Genomic DNA, 19,662 nt, shown 5'->3' with positions numbered 1-19,662 from the left:
GGCAATCCCCGAACCCGGGGGTGGACACCAGCACTAAGGGATGCTGTCAAGCTGAAGAAGGAGTCCTATCAGCTATAGTTAGCTTGTGGGACTCCTGAGGCGGCTGACGGGTACCGTGAGGCCAAGCTTGCCGCGGCCCGGGCTGTGGCAGAGGCAAAAACCCGGGCCTGCGAGGAGTTCGGTGAGGACATGGAGAAGGACTACCGGCTGGCCTTGAAGCGATTCTGGCAAACCGTCCGGTGCCTCAGGAGGGGGAAGCAGTGCTTCGCCAACACAGGGGGTGGGAGGCTGCTGACCTCGACTGGGGACATTATCGTGCGGTGGAAGGAGTACTTCGAGGATATCCTCAATCCTGCCATCACGTATTCCCTGGTGGAAACAGAGGCTGGGGACTCGGGGTTAGACTCTTTCATCACCCAGGCTGAAGTCACTGAGGTGGTTAAAAAGCTCCACGGTGGCAGGGCTTTGGGGGTGGATGAGATTCACCCTGAGTACCTCTCAACATTGCTTGGAGTTCGGGGACAGTGCCTCTGGACTGGCAGACTGGGGTGGTGGTCCCCCTTCATAAGAAGGGTGGCCGGAGGGTGTGTTCCAACTACAGGGGGATCACATTCCTCAGCCTCCCTGGTAAGGCCTACGCCAGGGTATTGGAGAGGAGAGTCCGGCCAATAGTCGAACCTCAGCTTCAGGAGGAACAGTGTGGTTTTCGTCCCGGCTGTGGAACACTGGACCAGCTCTATAACCTCTACAGGGTGCTCGAGGATTCATGGGAGTTTGTCCAACCGGTCCACATGTGTTTTGTGGACCTGGAGAAAGCATTCCACTGTGTCCCTTGTGGTGCCCTGTGGGGGGTGCTCCAGGAGTATGGAATTGGGGGCCCTTTACTAGGGGCTATCCGGTCTCCGTACAAGCGGAACAGGAGTTTGTCCGCATTCCCGGCACTAAGTCGGACCTGTTCCTGGTACATGTTAGACTCCGGCAGGGCTGCCCTTTGTCACCGGTCCTGTTCATAACTTTTATGGACAGGATTTCTAGGCGCAGCCAAGCCCGGAGGGGGTCTGGTTTGGGGACCAGTGGATTTCATCTTTTCTTTTGCAGATGACGTGGTTCTGCTGGTACCCTCTAGCCAAGACCTACAGCATGCACTGGGGCGGTTCGCAGCCGAGTGTGAAGCGGCTGGGATGAAGATCAGCTCCTCCAAGTTCGAAGCCATGGTTCTCGACCGGAAAAGGGTGGCTTGTCCTCTTCAGGTTGGAGGGGAGTTCCTGCCTCAAGTGGAGGAGTTCAAGTATCTCGGGATCTTGTTCATGAGTGAGGGAAGAATGGAGCGGGAGATCGACAGACGGATCGGTGCGGCTGCCGCAGTAATGGGGGCACTGTGCCGGTCCGTTGTGGTGAAGAGAGAGGTGAGCCGAAAAGCGAAGCACTCGATTTACCGGTCGGTCTACGTTCCTACCCTCACCTATGGCCATGAACTTTGCGTCATGACCGAAAGAACGCGATCCTGGATACAACCGGCTGAAATGAGCTTCCTCCGTAGGGAGGCCGGGCACTCCCTTAGAGATAGGGTGAGGAGCTCGGCCATCCGGGAGGGGGTCGGAGTAGAGCCGCTGCTCCTCCACATCGAGAGGAGCCAGTTGAGGTGGCACGGGCTATCTATATCGGATGCCTCCTGGACACCTTCCTTGGGATGTGTTCCAGGCACGTCCCACCGGGAGGAGGCCCAGGACACGCTGGAGGAACTTTGTCTGTTGGGTGGCCTGGGAACGCCTTGGGCTCCCCCCGAAGGAGCTGGAGGAGTTGTCTGTGGAGAGGGACATTTGGGCTCTGTTGAGTCTGCTGCCCCCGCTAACCCGGTCCCGGATAAAGCGGAAGACGACGAGTACGAGATTTATTTTGTTCAAGAAAATCACAGGGTTCAACTTTATTTAGACTTTTCAACCACCTGAGTTATTTATGTCCATTAATGTTTATATTGTTTTTTTTTTTTTAATAAACCAACTATCTCTTGAGTTTCATGCATGGCACTCACAATGTTTCAGTTAACGTTTGTTGTGTTTAATTAAAAAAACAGTTCTTATTCTGGGCGTGCTAGTTCTAGTGCTAACATCTACATTGTCAAAACAATGTAAAATCGGTGCTCAATATTTCACTGGAATCATTTTTTGGGCCATCTTTTTTTAAACAAACAATGGAAAAGGTAACTGGTTTTATCAACCTTTAGAAATCTGGATTTTGTCTTTGAGGTTAGGGGATAGAAGTAATGCAATCTGGAAATGCAAACATTTTCCACACTGTATTTTCAGTATTTATCCACACCTGGAAAACCTTGAACCTTGTTTCACACTTTTCCAGAGTTTCTAATCCTGTAGAAAAACACGGTTTAAATTAAATCAGAGGAATCACAGAGCTTTAAGAAGCTATTTAAAAGAAAACTGTATTTTCAACGACATGTTGAGACATTTCTCTAGACCATCTAGAATGTGAGAGAGCAGCAGAGAGCAGGACCTAAAGCCGGAAGAAACACAGTGCAGCAAGGTTGCTTGGCTTTATCCTTCTAAGCTTTCAGCCTCTGCTATGGAATATGCTGAAAAATGTTGGAAGCCTTTTGGAAAGCTCAAGAGTTAAAGTTAGTATCTAGATTCTCTAGGAAATACATACAAAACTGCAGTTTTAGCACACTAGCTGTGCTAACCATGCTAATATAAGATCATAAAGATCGGTCAAAATGTAAACCGCTTTCATCTTTGTTGTTTTATATCTTCTTATAGTTCTTAAAGAGAAATCTGAACAGTCTAAAATGGGCAGGCCAACAAATAATAAACTAAATAAAAAAGAAAATAAATAAAATCGGCAGAACAGACACATACAATGAACAAAGATCAGAAACAGGCCATTAAATTATGATCAGTGCATTTCAAAATAGCACTGGTGCTAAACCAGCACTAGCACCTGTTTAACACTGGTACTGGTTTGGTGGGAAAATTTGCATAGACTAACAGTGTTATTGTTGCCTTTACATTGCTCTGATCATCATCGGAAATCTGTAGACACACGTAAAAGCAAGTAGCCAAATTACCTAAATGGAACTTTTTACAATGCTGGCTGGAGGAAGTGTTACTTAAGTTATTATATAGTAATGTTAAACTTTTCCTTTCTGTTACATCAGGTTTTACCTTATTAGCAATTTACAGTTACACTGTTCACTCTACATCAGCAGTAACACAGCTAGGTCCAATGAGCTGCTATCTACTGATAACAGCACTTTTTGCTTATGCGTAGAAATGTACTCATGCATATACACACAAACATGCAGTCAAATCAGCGCTCTACAATAGGCCACCACCCAAAGCTCTCCTTTAGCCTCTATGACTCATCCTCCAGCAGGCTGTGCAGGCTGCCTCAGCTTTAAGATGCTGGAGAGGCCAAACCACTGCTTCAGTACAGCAAAATCACACTTAACACACATGCAAACGCACAAACTAGGAAGCCTAACATTTCTCTCTCTCTCTCTCTCTCTCTCTCTCTCTCGACACGCATACACACACACACGTTCAATAGATATTAACATTCACTGCTGTGCACAAAAACACACAATTTCCTCTCAACAGAAAAGACGGCATGTCTCCCATTAGTGGTCTTCCCAGCCTGCGGTCTACAGGAACAATTACATCTCATTCCCTAATGGCTGCGCTCAGACTTGCAGTTAAGGCAGTTTTTCCTGTCAAATAGCAGTCGAGGAAACAGTCCAGACTCTCAGATTTATCTTAACAGTGACTGACTGAATCTTAAATACTAGAACAAGGAGAGTGGAGGAGATAACGATACAACCGTACCTACTACAAAAAGACAAGTGAAATGAGTGAAACATACAGAAAATGAGTTTTTTTTTAAACTTGAAAGATCATTGCTTTGGGGCCTTTTAGTAAGCTACTCTGGGGTTAATAAAAAACTGTATGGATGACGGTGTTTAATGCTGGTGTTAATTTCTTCCATAGCTTCAACAAAATGTCTGTAAACAAAAAGCATTGAGCAGTTACTGCTATTAAATCTGCTAAAACAGCCGACTTGCCTTTGGTTAACTTGGACTTAAAATAACCCCGCTTTCCATTTTGAGCTTTTCATCTCAGCTTCAAAGGCACGCAGATCTCCATGGTTACCTTAGGATCCATATCCGGTGCGTGCTTCTGAAAGAGCATTTACCCCACTGTGTGTTCAGGCAGCCTCTTTACCAGCGACATGGAAGATGAGATGTTCACCGTGAACATGTTGGCCCCGGTACATCGCTCAGTCCAGGGTTGCTCCAGGACCCCTCTATGACTCTAACCATCCACAGAAAGGAGGTCTACACATTTAGAAGCTCTTTTCAGGCCCGTTCTCTCTATCTCATCTTCGTGTGCTGTGATGAGAAACAGCTCTTCTTCGGGCCGTGACAAGCCACTATAGTTAACCCCACCGCTCCCATGCAAGCAGGTTTTTCTCTGTTCTATAGAAACTGGGAGAAAATGTTATCTCTTATCCATCTGAGCAGTCTCCCTGTCTCTGCTGTGATGCAGTGGTGGCTTCAGCCCTCTGTAGAATGGCAGCCCAGCATTCCTGTCTGTCAGCTCGCCCTTCCAGAGACTGGGCAGATAGATTCCTAGAAGCTCCTTGATAATTTGGAGACGTTTACACAGACTGATGTCCTTTCCAAGACTTTGATTTGCTGATCTTACAACTAATCACCTGGCTGCACGCTGGTCAGCAATCTAGATTTCCCAACAGCACGATAATATTCAGACTAATGAGAAATATTTTAGCAGATAATGCCACCTTATCTGAAGAAGCATGCATATGTTTCTGTTTGTCCTGTTTATGAATTTTTAACAAAAAATGGCTGTGAATTCTTACTGTTTTAAATGCAGCAATAAAGCCTCCACCCTATATAAAAAACCCTGCTTCCCCTCTGCCTTTTTATCCATGCCAGGAATGTAAACAGTTATAGAGTGGCAGTACCCTTTTTTCTCTGCTCAACCCTCTTTATAATTCAGAGCCCACCTCCTCCTCCCTCTCTGCTTCAGTGTGCTGGTTGGCTCAGGGTGTCACAGCTCCAGTTCTGAGGCTGTGAATGGATATCTGGTAAGTGGGGTCCGACAGGTCGCTCTAGCCTGGACACAGCACAGTAATTGGCTCTGCTTGGCTGATTAATGGTGGACACTGCAGATGGACGCCATTTTCAGACACTTTATCTCTCCCTTCCTCAAACAGATGACGTATGTACTGTACTGTACTGTCTGGGCTTCACTGATTTAATTTCCCCATACAATTTCTCTTTGCTGCTCTTTTCTTCTAACTTGACAGTGACATATCTGTTCACTAGCAAGGGGGAAATTCAAACATTACTTCACCATCTGTGACAGAATAGAAATCAGCAGAGAATGATTAATACCTGTGATGTGTGAATCTGTTTTAATTAGTTTTATTTTCGTCTCCTTTTTGTGCATTTGCAGACTTTAAAGGTGCAAAGCAAACATCAAAACCTCTCTGTTGAGTGAATCCAGTTAGATATTTTTGTGTTTGCAAGAAAGGGGTAAGTTACAGATTAGCTCATCTGCTGCTGTGAGACTCAGGCTTGAAGCACTGTTGTTAAACTGCTGTGCAAAGGAACACAGCACCTTGCAAAAGTCTTTATACTTGTTGAACGTATTCAAACTGCATAATGCACAAAATCCCAGTAAAATACATTTAAATTTAGCATCGTATAAACACAGCTTTGCTAAATGTAAGGAAAATTATACATAGTATTTTACTAATTCACATCTGAAAAGTATGTTTGGCATTTCTATTCAAAGCCCTTTTCTCTGACACCTTTAAATACAATCCAGTGCAACCAACAGTGAGTCAATCTGTGTGAAACTATCCTGTGAAGGCCTCAGAGGTGTGGTTAGCATATAGAAGACCAAGGAACCCAACAGACATGTCAGGGATGAAGCTGTGGAGAAGTTTCAAGCAGGGTTAGGTTATAAACCACTATTCAAAGCTTTGAACATGTCATGGTGCACTGTTCAATGGGAAAATGGGAACGGGTATTGCAGAACAGGAAACCTGCTAAGAAATGGCTGTAGGCAGGCAAAGCATTAATCAGAGAGGTAGCCAAAAGACCCATAGTAACTCTGGAGGAGCTGCAGAGATCCACAAATTAGGTGGCAGAACATAATTTATGCACTTTATGGATCTGGTCTTTATAGAAGAGTGTCAAGAAGAAAGCCATTGTAGAAAGAAGGCCTCATGAAGTCCAATTTGCAGTGGCAGCAATATGCCGTGGAGTTACTTTTCTTCAGCAAGGAAAGTGAAGGTGATCAGATTTTATGATAAAATGAAGGGAGCTATATCAATATAGAAAAAAAAAAAAAACGGTTAGAGGCTACAAAAAAACTGGTGACTGGGGCAGAAGTTTACCATTCAGCAAAATGACTCTTAAAATACTGCCAGGTCTGGAATGGTTTAGCTCGAAGCATAATTATGTGTTAGAATGATCCACTCAAAGACTAGAACTAAATCCAATTGAGAATCTGCAGCACAACTTGAAAACTGATGTTCACAGATGTTCTCTATCCAATCTGACTGAGCTTGAGGTATTTTGCAAATGCGAATAGGCAAAAATGTCATTCTCTACATGTGCAGAAGTAGTAGAAACGTACTCTAAAAGACTTGCTGCTGTAATAGCATTGTTCTATAAAATATTTTCTTTCCACTTCACAATTATGCAGCTCTTTGTGCTGGTCTATGTCATCAAATCCCAGCAAAAAACATCGATGAACTCTGAAGTCAGGTGACCTGCTGCTGTTTGATGTTCCTAGGACTCGTCTTATAGGCCGAGGAGACAGAGATTTCTCTGTTGTGGCTCCCAAACTCTGGAATGACCTGCCAGTCACTGTAAGGGTGACCAACACCTTGAATGACTTTACATTTCTTTTAAAGACTCATCTTTTTAACATTGCCGTTTAGTTCCAGTTGAGCAGAAGTATCAGGTTGGTTTTAATTGTTCTTTTTTAATCACTTTTACTGTAGATGCAGGATTTTATTTCTTTGGTTTTATAAACCTGTACAGCACTTTGATCACTGTGGGTGTGTGAAGCTCTCTATAAATAAAGCTTGAATTATGTTGACAGTTTTAACCTGACAAAATATGAAAAAGTGAAATTAGTATAAATACTTTTGCAAGGCATTGTACATATTTTAGATTTGTCTTCTAAAATTAACTATCCTATAAATCAAGTAAAATAATTTAATCTACATGAGAGTAGACCTAATTTTTTCCATGTGTGACTCCATTGTGCGCTGCTTCTCCTTGGTGCAAAGCTCGGTGTACATGATGGTTTTAGTGCAATGGAAAAAGCTTTGTCCTTTTAATCGTTTGCATAACCTACTTTGTTTTATTGTATTTCTGGTTTTGTTTTACGAGTCATCTCTGTGTCACAGACCCAACAGATGCCACGACCTGATGGTGCTGAATGATGGGTAAGAGTCTAAGCATCTAAAGTTTCCAAAACATTTGGTCAGGACTGTATATAGAATCCGCTGTGGAGCTTGATAGCACTTGCAGAGCTTGCAGAGGGCAGCTGCTTTCTTAGCGATAGTGTGCCTTCTAAAAAGATGTAACTTTACACCAAACACGGATTTTGAGCACTGGTGTTATCTCTGATCAGGTCCAATACAGACAGAAACCCAAAAGGGACTAATATCAGATGGAGAGGGATGAGAGGGAGGTGATGACATCACTGAGGGGGTCGGGCCGTTGGGCTAAAGGCCGATACAAGCACTGATTCATTTCTCACAACCAGTCTGGTCTGCTTCTATGGAAGCCTGTTTTACTGTGACATCCATCTAAATTAACCCTGCTAGTTGGAGCCAGTGCCTGGTAGAAATGGAGTCTGCCTGTTAGTCTTATACAGCAAAGATGCTCATCTGCTGTGACTTGCTGTAACACGTGACGTCCTCTGAGACGATGCTGTTCTGATCGCATGGAGGTGTGTGGACGGCTGTGTGGGCTACTCTCATCTGTGCAGCTTATTTACAAGGTGTGTGCCGAGCAGGGTGTATACCCCAGCAAGGCATCTCCTGCTGTCATAACTGCGCTTATCTGCATGTTTGTCCGTTTGTCAGCATGCTATGAGCAAATGTCTTTGTGTACAGTATGCATGTGTGATTGGAGCTGGCAGCATGGGTGGTGAGAGGGGTAAGACCAGAGTGCATGGCCTGATTTTCCCAGTGTGCTGATGAATCATGACAGCTGCAGGATTGTCTGCTGTTGCTGTTTGTCTGCTGGTCTGTACCGGATGCATTTATGGTAGCCTCTTAGCCTCTATTATCACAGATCTTAATCAGAATTATCTGAATTTTCTCTTTGGGTACCGCGATATTCTCCTATTCTCTTGTTCCCTGATCCATCTTTTCACACATACTAAAAATTACATACTGGAATCAGAGCATGGAATATACATTAAATTTAACACGAGCAATGGCTCAAACAGAAACATTCAAGCATTCATCCATGTTGTGATGCACAATAAACAAGGCTGTGGAAAGAAAATCAAAATGCAGGGGGCCTCTTGCACATTTGGAGCTGCCAAAGAGAAAATAACCCACAAACCGCTGCCATAAATATAACAAGCAGCACAAGCAGCTAGGTCTGAGATATGGGCTCAGTTTTATCAATGCCTCCTGACAGATGGAGTCGGGCAGCTTGTTGGAGCAGGAAGCCCTTTCGGCTGCACTCCTGTGGAGATGTGTTTGTGGCGAGCAGGTATGGCTCCATTTTACACTGAGGCAGCTGGTGTTTGAAAGGATGCAAGCAGATTTGAAGAAATTTGAAGCTCAAATATTCAGTAAAAAGCAGGTAGATGTTTTATCTAAAACTAAAAAGGAGATAAATAATAATCAAATAATGTTTTTAATGCTGATTCACGTAAAGTTCCTGCTGTGTTTTATTTTTATGCTTCCTATGGGCTACTTGAAGACTGTTATATACATTATATACAGCATAAATTGCATACACTAATTTCTTCAAGTTCAGAAGTCTACATACACCAGGACATTACTGTCCCTTTAAACACTTTGGGAAGGCCCAGCTGATGATGTCATGGCTTTGTAAGCTTCTGATAGATAAATTCATGTAGTAATTGGAGGCACACCTGTGGACGTACCTTAAGGCAACACCTGATACAAATAACTTCTTTGAGTGGCATCATGCAAAAATCTAAGAAATCAGCCAGGATATCAGGAAGAAAACTGTGGACCTCCACAAGTCTGGTTCATTTTAGGTAGAACTTCCAGATGCCTAAAGGTGCCACGTTCATCTGTTCAAATCAGTCAATGCCAGAACAAAAGCAAAACATCTTGTGAAGATGCTGGCTTAAGCTGACGAGAGAATTTCATTATTCACAGTGAGTGAAGTGTTTTTACTCAGATAGGAAATAGCCATTACTTCAAAAGCAACATAAAAAGCCAGGTTACAGCTGGCGAATACACTCAGGGACAAAGCCCTTACTTCCTAAAGAAACGTCCTGTGGTCCGGGAATAGTGACCATTGTTATATTTAAAGGCAAAAGAGGAAAGCTTGCAAGCCTGAGAACATCACCCTAACTGTGGAGTATGGGGGTAGGAGCATTATGTTGTGTGTATGTTTTGCTCCAGGAACAACTACTGCATTTCACAAAATCAATTTCATCATAAAGAAAGAACATTATGTGGAAATACTGAAGAAACATCTGAAAACATCAGCCAGGAGCTTGAAAAGCTTGAGAACAAAAACGTCTTCCAAATGGAAAAGCAAGCAGTTAACTTAATTTCAAGTTTGCTTAAGAACCATATAGTTAATGTATTGGAGTGGCTATCGATCTCAATCCCAAAGAAAATGTGTGGTCGAGTAAGGCAACCTACCAACCTGACCCAGTTACACCAGTTGTGTCTAAAAGAATGGGCTAAAATTCCAGCAAACTGTTGTGAGTAGCTTGTGGAAGGAGACCCAAACCGTTTGATCCAACAGTTTATAGGGCAATTCTACCAGATATTAAGCAAATGTATGTAAACCTCTGAATTTGAAGAAAGTAGTAAAAAAAACGTCTCGTTCCCTTCCCTAGCTCCAAAGTCGGTGCATCCACTGGGAACGAGGATGTCCCGTTGAGGCTGTCCCGTTCTTACTATACATTTTATAGTAAGAACAAAAACCATTCTAACATCTAGTCCAGGGGTCTGCAACCTGCAGCTCTGGAGCCACAAGTGGCTGTTTGGACCTTCCACTAAACATAGAAATAAAATGGTGGTTCTTTAAAAATGACAACAAATTTCCTATAGTAGGTATTGATCAAAAAGGAGTTTATTTTACTTTAATGTGGGCAAAAATGGCTCTTTGGATTGTAAAGGTTGCAGACCCTTGGTGTAGTCTAATCTATTCCGATGTATTACTTTTTTATTATTGTTGTTGGTTCTTAATGCAAAGAGTAACCTTGTACACTGTACATTTGATAATTGTAGTTTATAGTGTCAGGAAATGATGAAAGATTGCAATTTTGAAGTAGTGTACTATTTTTATAGTGCAAGCGTGTTGTTGAACAGGGAATGGGATGCAGGTAACGGCACGGAGAATCCCAAATCTTTCTTTGACCTTTTAAGGCTCAGACCTTAACTGGGGTCCTCATGACTGAGAAGCCAGCAGCATGTTTTACAAGAAAAGGGGCTCTCTGAATGCAAACATAAAATTGATGGACAAATAGTGCGACAATAAAGTCAATACAGATTAAAAAAGGTTGTGGAATATATATGAGTGAATAACGTCTTTTGAATCATACTGTATGGTGGTGGAGGCATCATGATTTGGCGCTGCTTTGCTGCAGGTGGTTGATTTTAAAGTTGTGATGGTGGCGTAATACCTACAGGTGGGCACTATGAGGATATATCATGAAGGGTTAAAACATTATGATCTGCCAAAACAGAAATACGGCAGATTTTGTGCATTGCTGGCCAAAGATCTCGCAGAGACACGAGTCTTAATTTCCACCTTTTCCTTCAGGTTCTTCAATAACTATTATGTAGAACAGATGTGCTTTTACTTTTAAATTGAAAGAATTTTTGAGTTAGACATAACCGTCTTTTACCAAGTGTACTTCTAGACTTGAGAATTAAATATCAGTCGAAAATCACATGCTTGCAAAACTGGATAACTGAATAAAAAAGCATTCTTTAGCCAAAAGGCTCTGTTTTATTTTTCTTGGAGTGCCTTAGGTGTAAAATATAGGACATGTTTGATTGGTTAGTTATAGCTCTGAATGTATCATAATCTTATTACATAATTCAGTTGAAACATTGACATTGCTCTGGTGCTCCTGCAGAATACAAAATTCATGCCAACATCGTTGTGGAAATGACTCATTATGAGCTTATGTTTATAAAATTAGTTGAAAATAGAATGGCTCTCAAACATATAAAAAACCCAGGTTAAAATACCAGGTTTTTGTGATGTAAAAGTGACAAATCATTTCACCTTTTAATGTGAGATGCAACCTGTTAAAACTAAAAACAATCTGTTAGGAGGCTTCTTAAATGTGCACAACTTACACTAATACTGTGTTCAAGTACCTTTGGAGTCAGTTTCGGCCTTCACACTCATTAGATACACGCCTAACACGGTCATAGTGAATATGATGAATCTTAGAAGAACTTTTCAAACATTTTCTCATATTCATCCTCTAGCTAAGGCCAGAGGCAGGGAGGTTACAAAGGACTGCGATTATCTCATTGTACAAACGTATCAGTCAGGAGGAAGTCACAGAGTTAGGATAGCCATCAACAATTTGAGAAAGTATAGGACAACAGTGGCATTACAGAAACTGGATGGTTTCTACAAAATGGATGAAAAGAAAAGACAAAAACTGGTCAGGAAGTCTGCCAGTCTGCCTGACGGAGGAGCTAAAGGAATTTCCAACAGGTACTGGTGGTGTTTTATATGTGAAAATCGATTTCCTGTTTTCTCCACGTCTTGAAGGCATTCTTTCAAAATAAAACATCCATACCTGGCGATAACCTTCTGAAACTGTGTTGTGGTCGGATGAAACCAAACTTGAGGTTTTGGTCGTCATGGGACGTTTTAATGTCAAACGTCCCATGTCGTTTGACATTAAAACAACACAGAACTTTACCAAAAGAACACCATACCTGCAGTGAAACAAAGCAGTGGCAGTGTTATGAAACCTGCTTTTTTAAGGTAGATGAAATTATAATCAGGTTAAAAATAAAATATAATCTGACCCAAAAGGTGATTGCTTGAAAGCATGAAGATAAAGAAGGATTTTATTTTTTTGCATTCCAGAAAGTCCATACTTTTACCATAATTAACAAAAGAATGACTATTTTTGAAGAAATCAAAAGCTTTGGAGAGGGCCAAGCCAAAGTACAGATTCTAATCCAGCATATAATCTGCAGGGTCCCCTGAAGGGGGCTGTGGACAAGAGATGTGACTAATAATAGTTTAAGGGTGTGAACACTTTTGGAACCAAGTAATTCCAACCTGTTATTTTTGATCACTTTGATGACTGTTGTAACGTATGAAGTAAAAGTTTTGAAATTATTTAGCATGACCTATTTTTCTGACATTACAAAATCCTGTCATTTTAGGAGGGTGTGTGCACTTCTTCGAGCCACTAAGTGTGGATTTAAATCAAACGTATGGTTTATTTTATTACTTCTGTGCAGAAAATTTGTCAGAACTGTTCCAGAAGCTCGCCGAGTGTCTCAAAAAGCATTTGATCAAAGATAAACATTCTGAGCAACAACAAACCAAACTACAAGTGTGAGTTTGAATATCAAACCTTTGCTGACTCATTAAATCTTCCACTCCACTATATCCCAGAGAAACTCTTCATGAAAATCCCAGTCACGTTCATGACGTATGAAGGTTTCTGACTGGACTCAAAGGTCCCACTTGTCACAGAACATGAAGAGGCACATTCTACACTTTGTACCAACATGAAGCTTTCACATACACATGAAGGAGGGAAACATTTACATGCAAACATAAAGAGAACTAAAACAGGAAATCACAAAGATCACCCTGCGACCCCTTCCAACCCTCCCCTCTCCATCACATATTTTTGTCGTTCTTATCCTCTGATTCTGTCTTTACTTTTATCATAGTGTGTTTTATTACACAGCTGTGGCAGTTTTAACTGCTGATTAGGAAGCTTTCCTCTGTCCTGGTTCTACTCTGTCTTAGGCCAGATCCAGACGCTGAGGTACAGAGAGGAGGGTTAGCTAAGCAAGGCATGATGGACTAGGTTAGTACCTGCCGGAGAAGGGGAGTGGACCTTGGCACAGGGGAGCAGGGGAAGGACAGAAGCCTCTGTAGTGGGCCTGGGGCGCCTTGCTATCCCCAGGTTTGTGGATGACACTGTAAATAGGTTCAGCCCTGCTGTGGGGTACAGGAATCACAGTGAACGGGACAAGTGTAGGACACAAAGAAAGCACACACACCAACAAAGATGCGACAAACACTCATACAACTCATGTAGACAGATTGCACAAGGACATAACAGGGCAACATAACAAGCATTCATCCAGGAAAACACACACACCAATAAACACAGGGGGGATACAGCCTTCTCTCCCCAGAGCTCTGGGTTAAGCTGACTCAAAGCCTTGTGGGACAGTCCAATCAGGCCCTTATGAATGCTACTTCTGATCCACTAGTTGGATATAAAGTCAAAGGTTAAAACACAGTCATAACAAGTACAAGAAGTGACAAGGAGCTTCTCTCAGCACACAGCCACCGCACGCTGTCCAGCTATGATGTAGTATGCACCGCCACGGCCCCAGTCAGCTGACCTTTGGAAATTAACCATGTATTTCTTTTTCCTCAGTGAACCAGAGGAGACTTAAACTACTGTTCAAGCATGTATCATCAAATTCCCCATGATGATACATGTAAAGCAAAAACAAAATGGAGCCACGGGCAACTGAAAGAAACCCAAACAAAATAAAAATACTCCTTAAAGACATGAAACAGGTGTACTCCACAGCCATGTTATACCAGCCAGACATCATTGTGATAGCACTGAAAAACGAGACAACCAGCCATGGTTGGGCTGCTCTGTAACTTACCTCGTAAAGTCTTCCTCCCCAATCATGTGGCGGGGAACGGGCGAATACCTTGACGGGGTGACCTGGGGCGGTGGGTACACTGGCTTAGGCTCCATTGCCCCCATGTAATTGTGGCTGACGTGGTTGTCCACCATGGTGGGAAAGGCTGGAGGGAGGGCCAGGCCAGTAGGGGGAAAGAAAGAATGATTAAAACACAACGCCAGAGGAAGTAAAACAGTATCAGTGGAGGTCAATACATACTAACAACTAGGTAGTGTGTTATTTTTAAATGCATCTATAGGTGTCCTTCCATTAATCTCAAATGCTTTGCATTAACCTATCAGAAGCTTACAAAGCCATAATATCACCATCTGTGCTTTCTGAAGTTGTTTGAAGGCATAGAAATTTCGTTGCATGTAAACTTCTGCATTTTGAGTAAACTTCCTCTTAAACCAATCTCAGAAAAATGGTCTCTCCTGTTTTTGGGGCATTTAGAATATAAATAATTTGGGTAACTCTAAACTGATCTAAAACAAACCGTTTAGTCGGATTTGATGTCAGACAGATGTTATACAGTAAATCTTAAGATCCTCGTCTCGACAAAGTGCGATATTCATATCGCAAAGGACTGCTTGGAGTGCACTAACTGTTAGCTAATATATAACGAGTCTTATGAACTTGCATTTTACAAGATACTTTTAGATAAAATAGGCACATAACGCATCTGATATCGTCATTGCAATATTTACCTTCATCATCAACATCGCAAAACTTTCTAATATGATGCAACACTAGTACATGAGTACACAGATTAATGATGTGGACAGGTGGATAGAAAAATCTCTAAACATTTTGAAAATAAAACAAAATAAATGGTTTAACCCAGGACATGGCTGCTGTTTCTTTTCATTACCTTTTATAATGCACTACTATAAATAACTACGTGAAGGCCGTGTATCAGTGCAGCTGCTCTTGTGACTCTGATGTTGCTAATAAGATTTATTTACAAATCAATCAGATTTTCTATCAAAAAATAAAATCAGCCATTTCTTCTTAAGCTTAGTAAAAAAATGGGATCCATCATAGCTCTGAGGCTATATTTCTGTTTTCTTTTCGAACAAAACTGGTTCCTGCACAAAATCTCTGCCTTTATTTGAATACAATTATTTAGAGGAACTGTACCAATTACAAACAAGCCAGTACTGGAAAGCAGATTTGGTTGCTGGTCTAAACCAAAGGTTTACTCATCTTATTAAATGTAGCAAACGAGAACCAAGGAAGCTTTACATTGAAGACTAGACGGGAACAGATTAAGACAAACCACAATCAATAAGAATCCCACACTGGTCTCCTGTAACATTAAATCACTGCTCTGCTGAAATATGAGAAGTTGCAGCTCAAGATCGTGGGCTCTCATGAGCAGGTGGGATGTGAGAAACCATCCACACTCTGTGGGTGGCAGAGAACCGTGCTTGTCGTTGCTGTGGGAGAAATTATGTGTGTGTGTGTGTGTGTGTACACAAGCATTTACTACAGTCAGTACGTGGGTGTCTGGGCATTGCAGTTTGAGCAGAGAACAGTGATCAACTCATAAAAATATGAAAACTTTCCAGATAAAGATGAAAAGATGCAAAACCAACCATCAACATCTCCGTCTAGCACAGTTCAGGACAACTAAAATAACACGACGAGGTAGATACGTACTGCTGGAGTAGTCTGGAGGGGCGTACATGTCGTTCAGGTGCACAGGTCCTGGCTTGGCCACCTTGAGGTAAACCATATCAGAGGTGTTCTTCAGCGCAGCTACCGCCTCCTCATGACGCACATCCTGCAGCACGATGTTGTTCACCTGAATGTGTCGGCCACCGGAGAATACAAAATAAGCGCTGCGACAACATCACAAATCCATCACACCAGCCAACACAGTAATGATTCATAGCTGGAAGGTATTATGAGTTCATTTCATCAGCAAAAAATGTATATACATGTTTTGTTCTGTGGCACTGACTGAAGTAAAAAGCAGCATTTCTTAAATATTTCAGATTAGATTAAGGTTCTTGAGTATATTAGTCGCTTTTATAATAGTATTGTTAATGCTAAAGCAACATCTTCATGGATGCGTCAGAGAATGCAGAAGAAGTCCAAACAGTGCAGTTGCATGCATCTGGATTAGTCTGAGACTCTTGTATTGTAGGAGGTTACACTCCACTTTGCATATATTCCGAATTTCAATGTACTGCTGAAGCTGCGTCAGATGTTTCTTCAACATACACTCACCGGCAACTTTATTAGGTACACCTTGCTAGTACCGGGTTGGACCCCCTTTTGCCTATAGAACTGCCTTAATCCTTTGTGGCATAGATTCAACAAGGTACTGGAAACATTCCTCAGAGAGTTTGGTCCATATTGACATGATAGCATCACACAGATGCTGCAGATTTGTCGGCTGCACATCCATGATGCGAATCTCCCGTTCCACCACATCCCAAAGGTGCTCTATTGGATTGAGATCTGGTGACTGTGAAGGACATTTGAGTCCAGTGAACTCATTGTCATGTTCAAGAAACCAGTCTGAGATGATTCGTGCTTTATGACATGGTGCGTTATCCTGCTGGAAGTAACCATCAGAAGATGGGTACACAGTGGTCATAAAGGGATGGACATGATCAGCAACAATACTCAGGTAGGCTGTGGCGTTGACACAATGCTCAATTGATACTAAGGGGCCCAAAGTGTGCCAAGAAAATATCCCCCACACCATTACACCACCACCACCAGCCTGAACCGTTGATACAAGGCAGGATGGATCCATGCTTTCATGTTGTTGATGTCAAATTCTGACCCTAACATCTGAATGTCGCAGGAGAAATCGAGACTCATCAGACCAGGCAACGTTTTTCCAATCTTCTATTGTCCAATTTTGGTGAGCCTGTGCGAATTGTAGCCTCAGTTTCCTGTTCTTAGCTGACAGGAGTGGCACCCGGTGTGGTCTTCTGCTGCTGTAGCCCATCTGCCTCAAGGTTCGACGTGTTGTGTGTTCAGAGATGCTCTTCTGCATGCCTTGGTTGTAACGAGTGGTTATTTGAGTTACTGTTGCCTTTCTATCAGCTCGAACCAGTCTGGCCATTCTCCTCTGACCTCTGGTATCAACAAGGCATTTGTGCCCACAGAACTGCCGCTCACTGGATGTTTTCTCTTTTTCGGACCATTCTCTGTAAACCTTAGAGATGGTAGTGCATGAAAATCCCAGTAGATCAGCAGTTTCTATAATACTCGGACCAGCCCGTCTGGCACCAACAACCATGCCATGTTCAAAGTCACTTAAATCACGTTTCTTCCCCATTCTGATGCTCGGTTTGAACTGCAGCAGATCATCTTGACCATGTCTACATGCCTAAATGCATTGAGTTGCTGCCATGTGATTAGCTGATTAGAAATTTGCGTTAAGGAGCAGTTGGACAGGGGTACCTAATAAAGTGGCCGGTGAGTGTATAATCAAATGCATCTGTATGGGGAATGTGTACATTATGAAAAGAGTCAGCGCTTGTTTGACAACTGACTCTCCCATTGTCAAAAGTCAGAGTTAAAACGACATATACGTTTAACACAATAAAAACATAACAAATGTTAAGTAAACTCCTAAAATATGAAGTAATGTGTTTTTATTAAATGCACAGTAAATGTTTCCTAATAACTGACAACTTAGTGGCAAGAATAAGTAAGACTTGCAGGTGTTTGTCTGGAGTAGTTCAGCATTTCAGTTAATGGTGACTCGATGACGCAGCTTTAAGTCACAGGACTTACAAGAAAGAAGCCATTGGGTCCCTAATTTCAGGCCTTAAAATAAGATCAAAATAATTTTTAAATGAACATCTCCTGACAAAGGGTTGTTATTTAAGAAAGACTAAACAAAACCAGCTGAGGTAAAGAGTAAAGCAAAAAAAGAGCTTGTTGAGCCACAGTTGTAATAAATAATTAGATAATAGTCTCTTGTGAAAGCCTGTCAAATATCTTTTGACATGCTTTCAAATACTGTTTGGATAGACAGATTTAGCCAAGTTTTGAACTCACGTTAATTACTGGTTAACAGAGGACTTCATGGTCATACTAAAAAGACCAAGCTGCAAGCCCATCTCATCCACCCTCCAGCCCTGTGCTGAGAGTTGAAATGACAAATTGAGGACCTCAAAGAAGTGAAACTCCCTCAGTCGATGTAAAACTCTAATGTATTGAGGTTTAATTTTTAACATTCTAACAAAGGCATATAATGCCATTAATGTAGCTTTGGCTGAGCATTTTTGAAAAATTTCACTTTTGACCCAGCGATGGAATAGTGAACTCCAAATTTTGTATAAGTGGCCTTACAACCAATTTAAGATTGATGGACTACTGCAACTGTTTCTCTACAATCACTGCTAACATCTTTCATCCATGGCACTGTGAAAACCCACTTGAATATTTAAATAATCAAATGCATCTGATCATCAGCATTCGCCTGCTACTTAGCCCTATTATTCCAATAAAAGGAGTGAGGGTGGAATGTGTTTCATTTACTGTTTTTGCGATTTTGTTTTGTTTGTTACATAAATAACTGCAATTTGCCATAAGCTCTCACTTACACACACTTACACACTGCAGTGCACTCATTTGAAAATTTCTCTGATGTGTTTACTTAGGTTATCTTTATCTGTTACTAAATTAAAACCAAAAGCAGAGCAAATTTGTAAGAGGGCAATGTTTTTACCTGTATTTACCTACATGACCAATAAAAACCTGATAAGAGCCATATGAGTTTAAAGTGAGGTACATATAAAAACACCAAGGGTTTGTTGGAGGATTCAGTAAGTATTTTGGTTTGAAATGCAGATATGTGACTGTATCAAAGGAAAGGACAGGCTCATACAGCTAGCAGTCGGTCTCCAGTCTGCAGTCGTCCATCTTTTTGGGCAGCTCCTCCTTCTATGATCTTGGTAATATAAATGCTATTGTCTCCAGGAATATGCTGGTTCCCAATTCCTCCAGCGATACTGAATCCCAGTCCTTGTCGAGAAACACAAAATGGGACAGTCATTGCATGTACAGATAATTAACATATTAAGTAAATGAATGTATGTACAAGAGTGATTGTTTGACCTTTGGGGCCTTTCAGCAGGTTAACCTCCAGGATGGTCTCCGGGGGTGCTTGCCTCCGTCGGACCAGCAGCCGCACCACAGGCCCCGCCTCCTTAAGGGCTTCTACTGCTCGGCTGTGAACCACCTCAGAGACGTCCACATCGTTCACACGAAGCACACAGTCGTTAACTCTAAGAAAGGTTCAAAAATACATCACTCACACCCCAGTGTGTTGCTGTACAAAGGCAGGGAGACTCCAATATAATCAGAGGCTTCCAAAGCACTCCATATCATAATTTTTACATCTATCAGACTCTTGGTTTTTGCATTGAATCATAACTTTGAGGAAACGCACGGAGCCGGGAGGCAGAGAGCTGAAGAAACTCTGCCTCCCACACAGCGCTGCCTGGCGGGACACGGTGTTGGTAAGCGCTAAAG

General features: G+C 42.1%; 1 protein-coding gene across 12 annotated transcripts in view; it reads right to left on the bottom strand.

Annotated features, from left to right (window-relative positions):
- dlg3 (discs, large homolog 3 (Drosophila)) overlaps positions 1–19,662 on the bottom strand; it is a 133,048-nt gene that overhangs the window by 29,532 nt on the left and 83,854 nt on the right. For 7 of the 12 annotated variants that reach the window (XM_047354144.1, XM_047354141.1, XM_047354138.1 and 4 more), the window contains 5 exons: positions 19,246–19,415; positions 19,016–19,152; positions 15,817–15,961; positions 14,134–14,296; positions 13,319–13,444 (listed from right to left, as the gene is read on the bottom strand). In XM_047354144.1, the coding sequence (XP_047210100.1) occupies positions 13,319–13,444; positions 14,134–14,296; positions 15,817–15,961; positions 19,016–19,152; positions 19,246–19,415 (741 nt within the window). The remainder of the gene's footprint in view (positions 1–13,318; positions 13,445–14,133; positions 14,297–15,816; positions 15,962–19,015; positions 19,153–19,245; positions 19,416–19,662) is intronic. The other 5 variants (XM_047354148.1, XM_047354149.1, XM_047354150.1 and 2 more) reach the window with 3 other exon arrangements.

The sequence above is a fragment of the Girardinichthys multiradiatus genome, chromosome 23 (genome assembly GCF_021462225.1).
Source record: "Girardinichthys multiradiatus isolate DD_20200921_A chromosome 23, DD_fGirMul_XY1, whole genome shotgun sequence".
In the NCBI taxonomy this organism is placed as follows: Eukaryota; Metazoa; Chordata; class Actinopteri; order Cyprinodontiformes; family Goodeidae; genus Girardinichthys; species Girardinichthys multiradiatus.
Note: the sequence above shows the minus strand (reverse complement) of the source record. Positions and strands in the feature narration are given on the sequence as shown.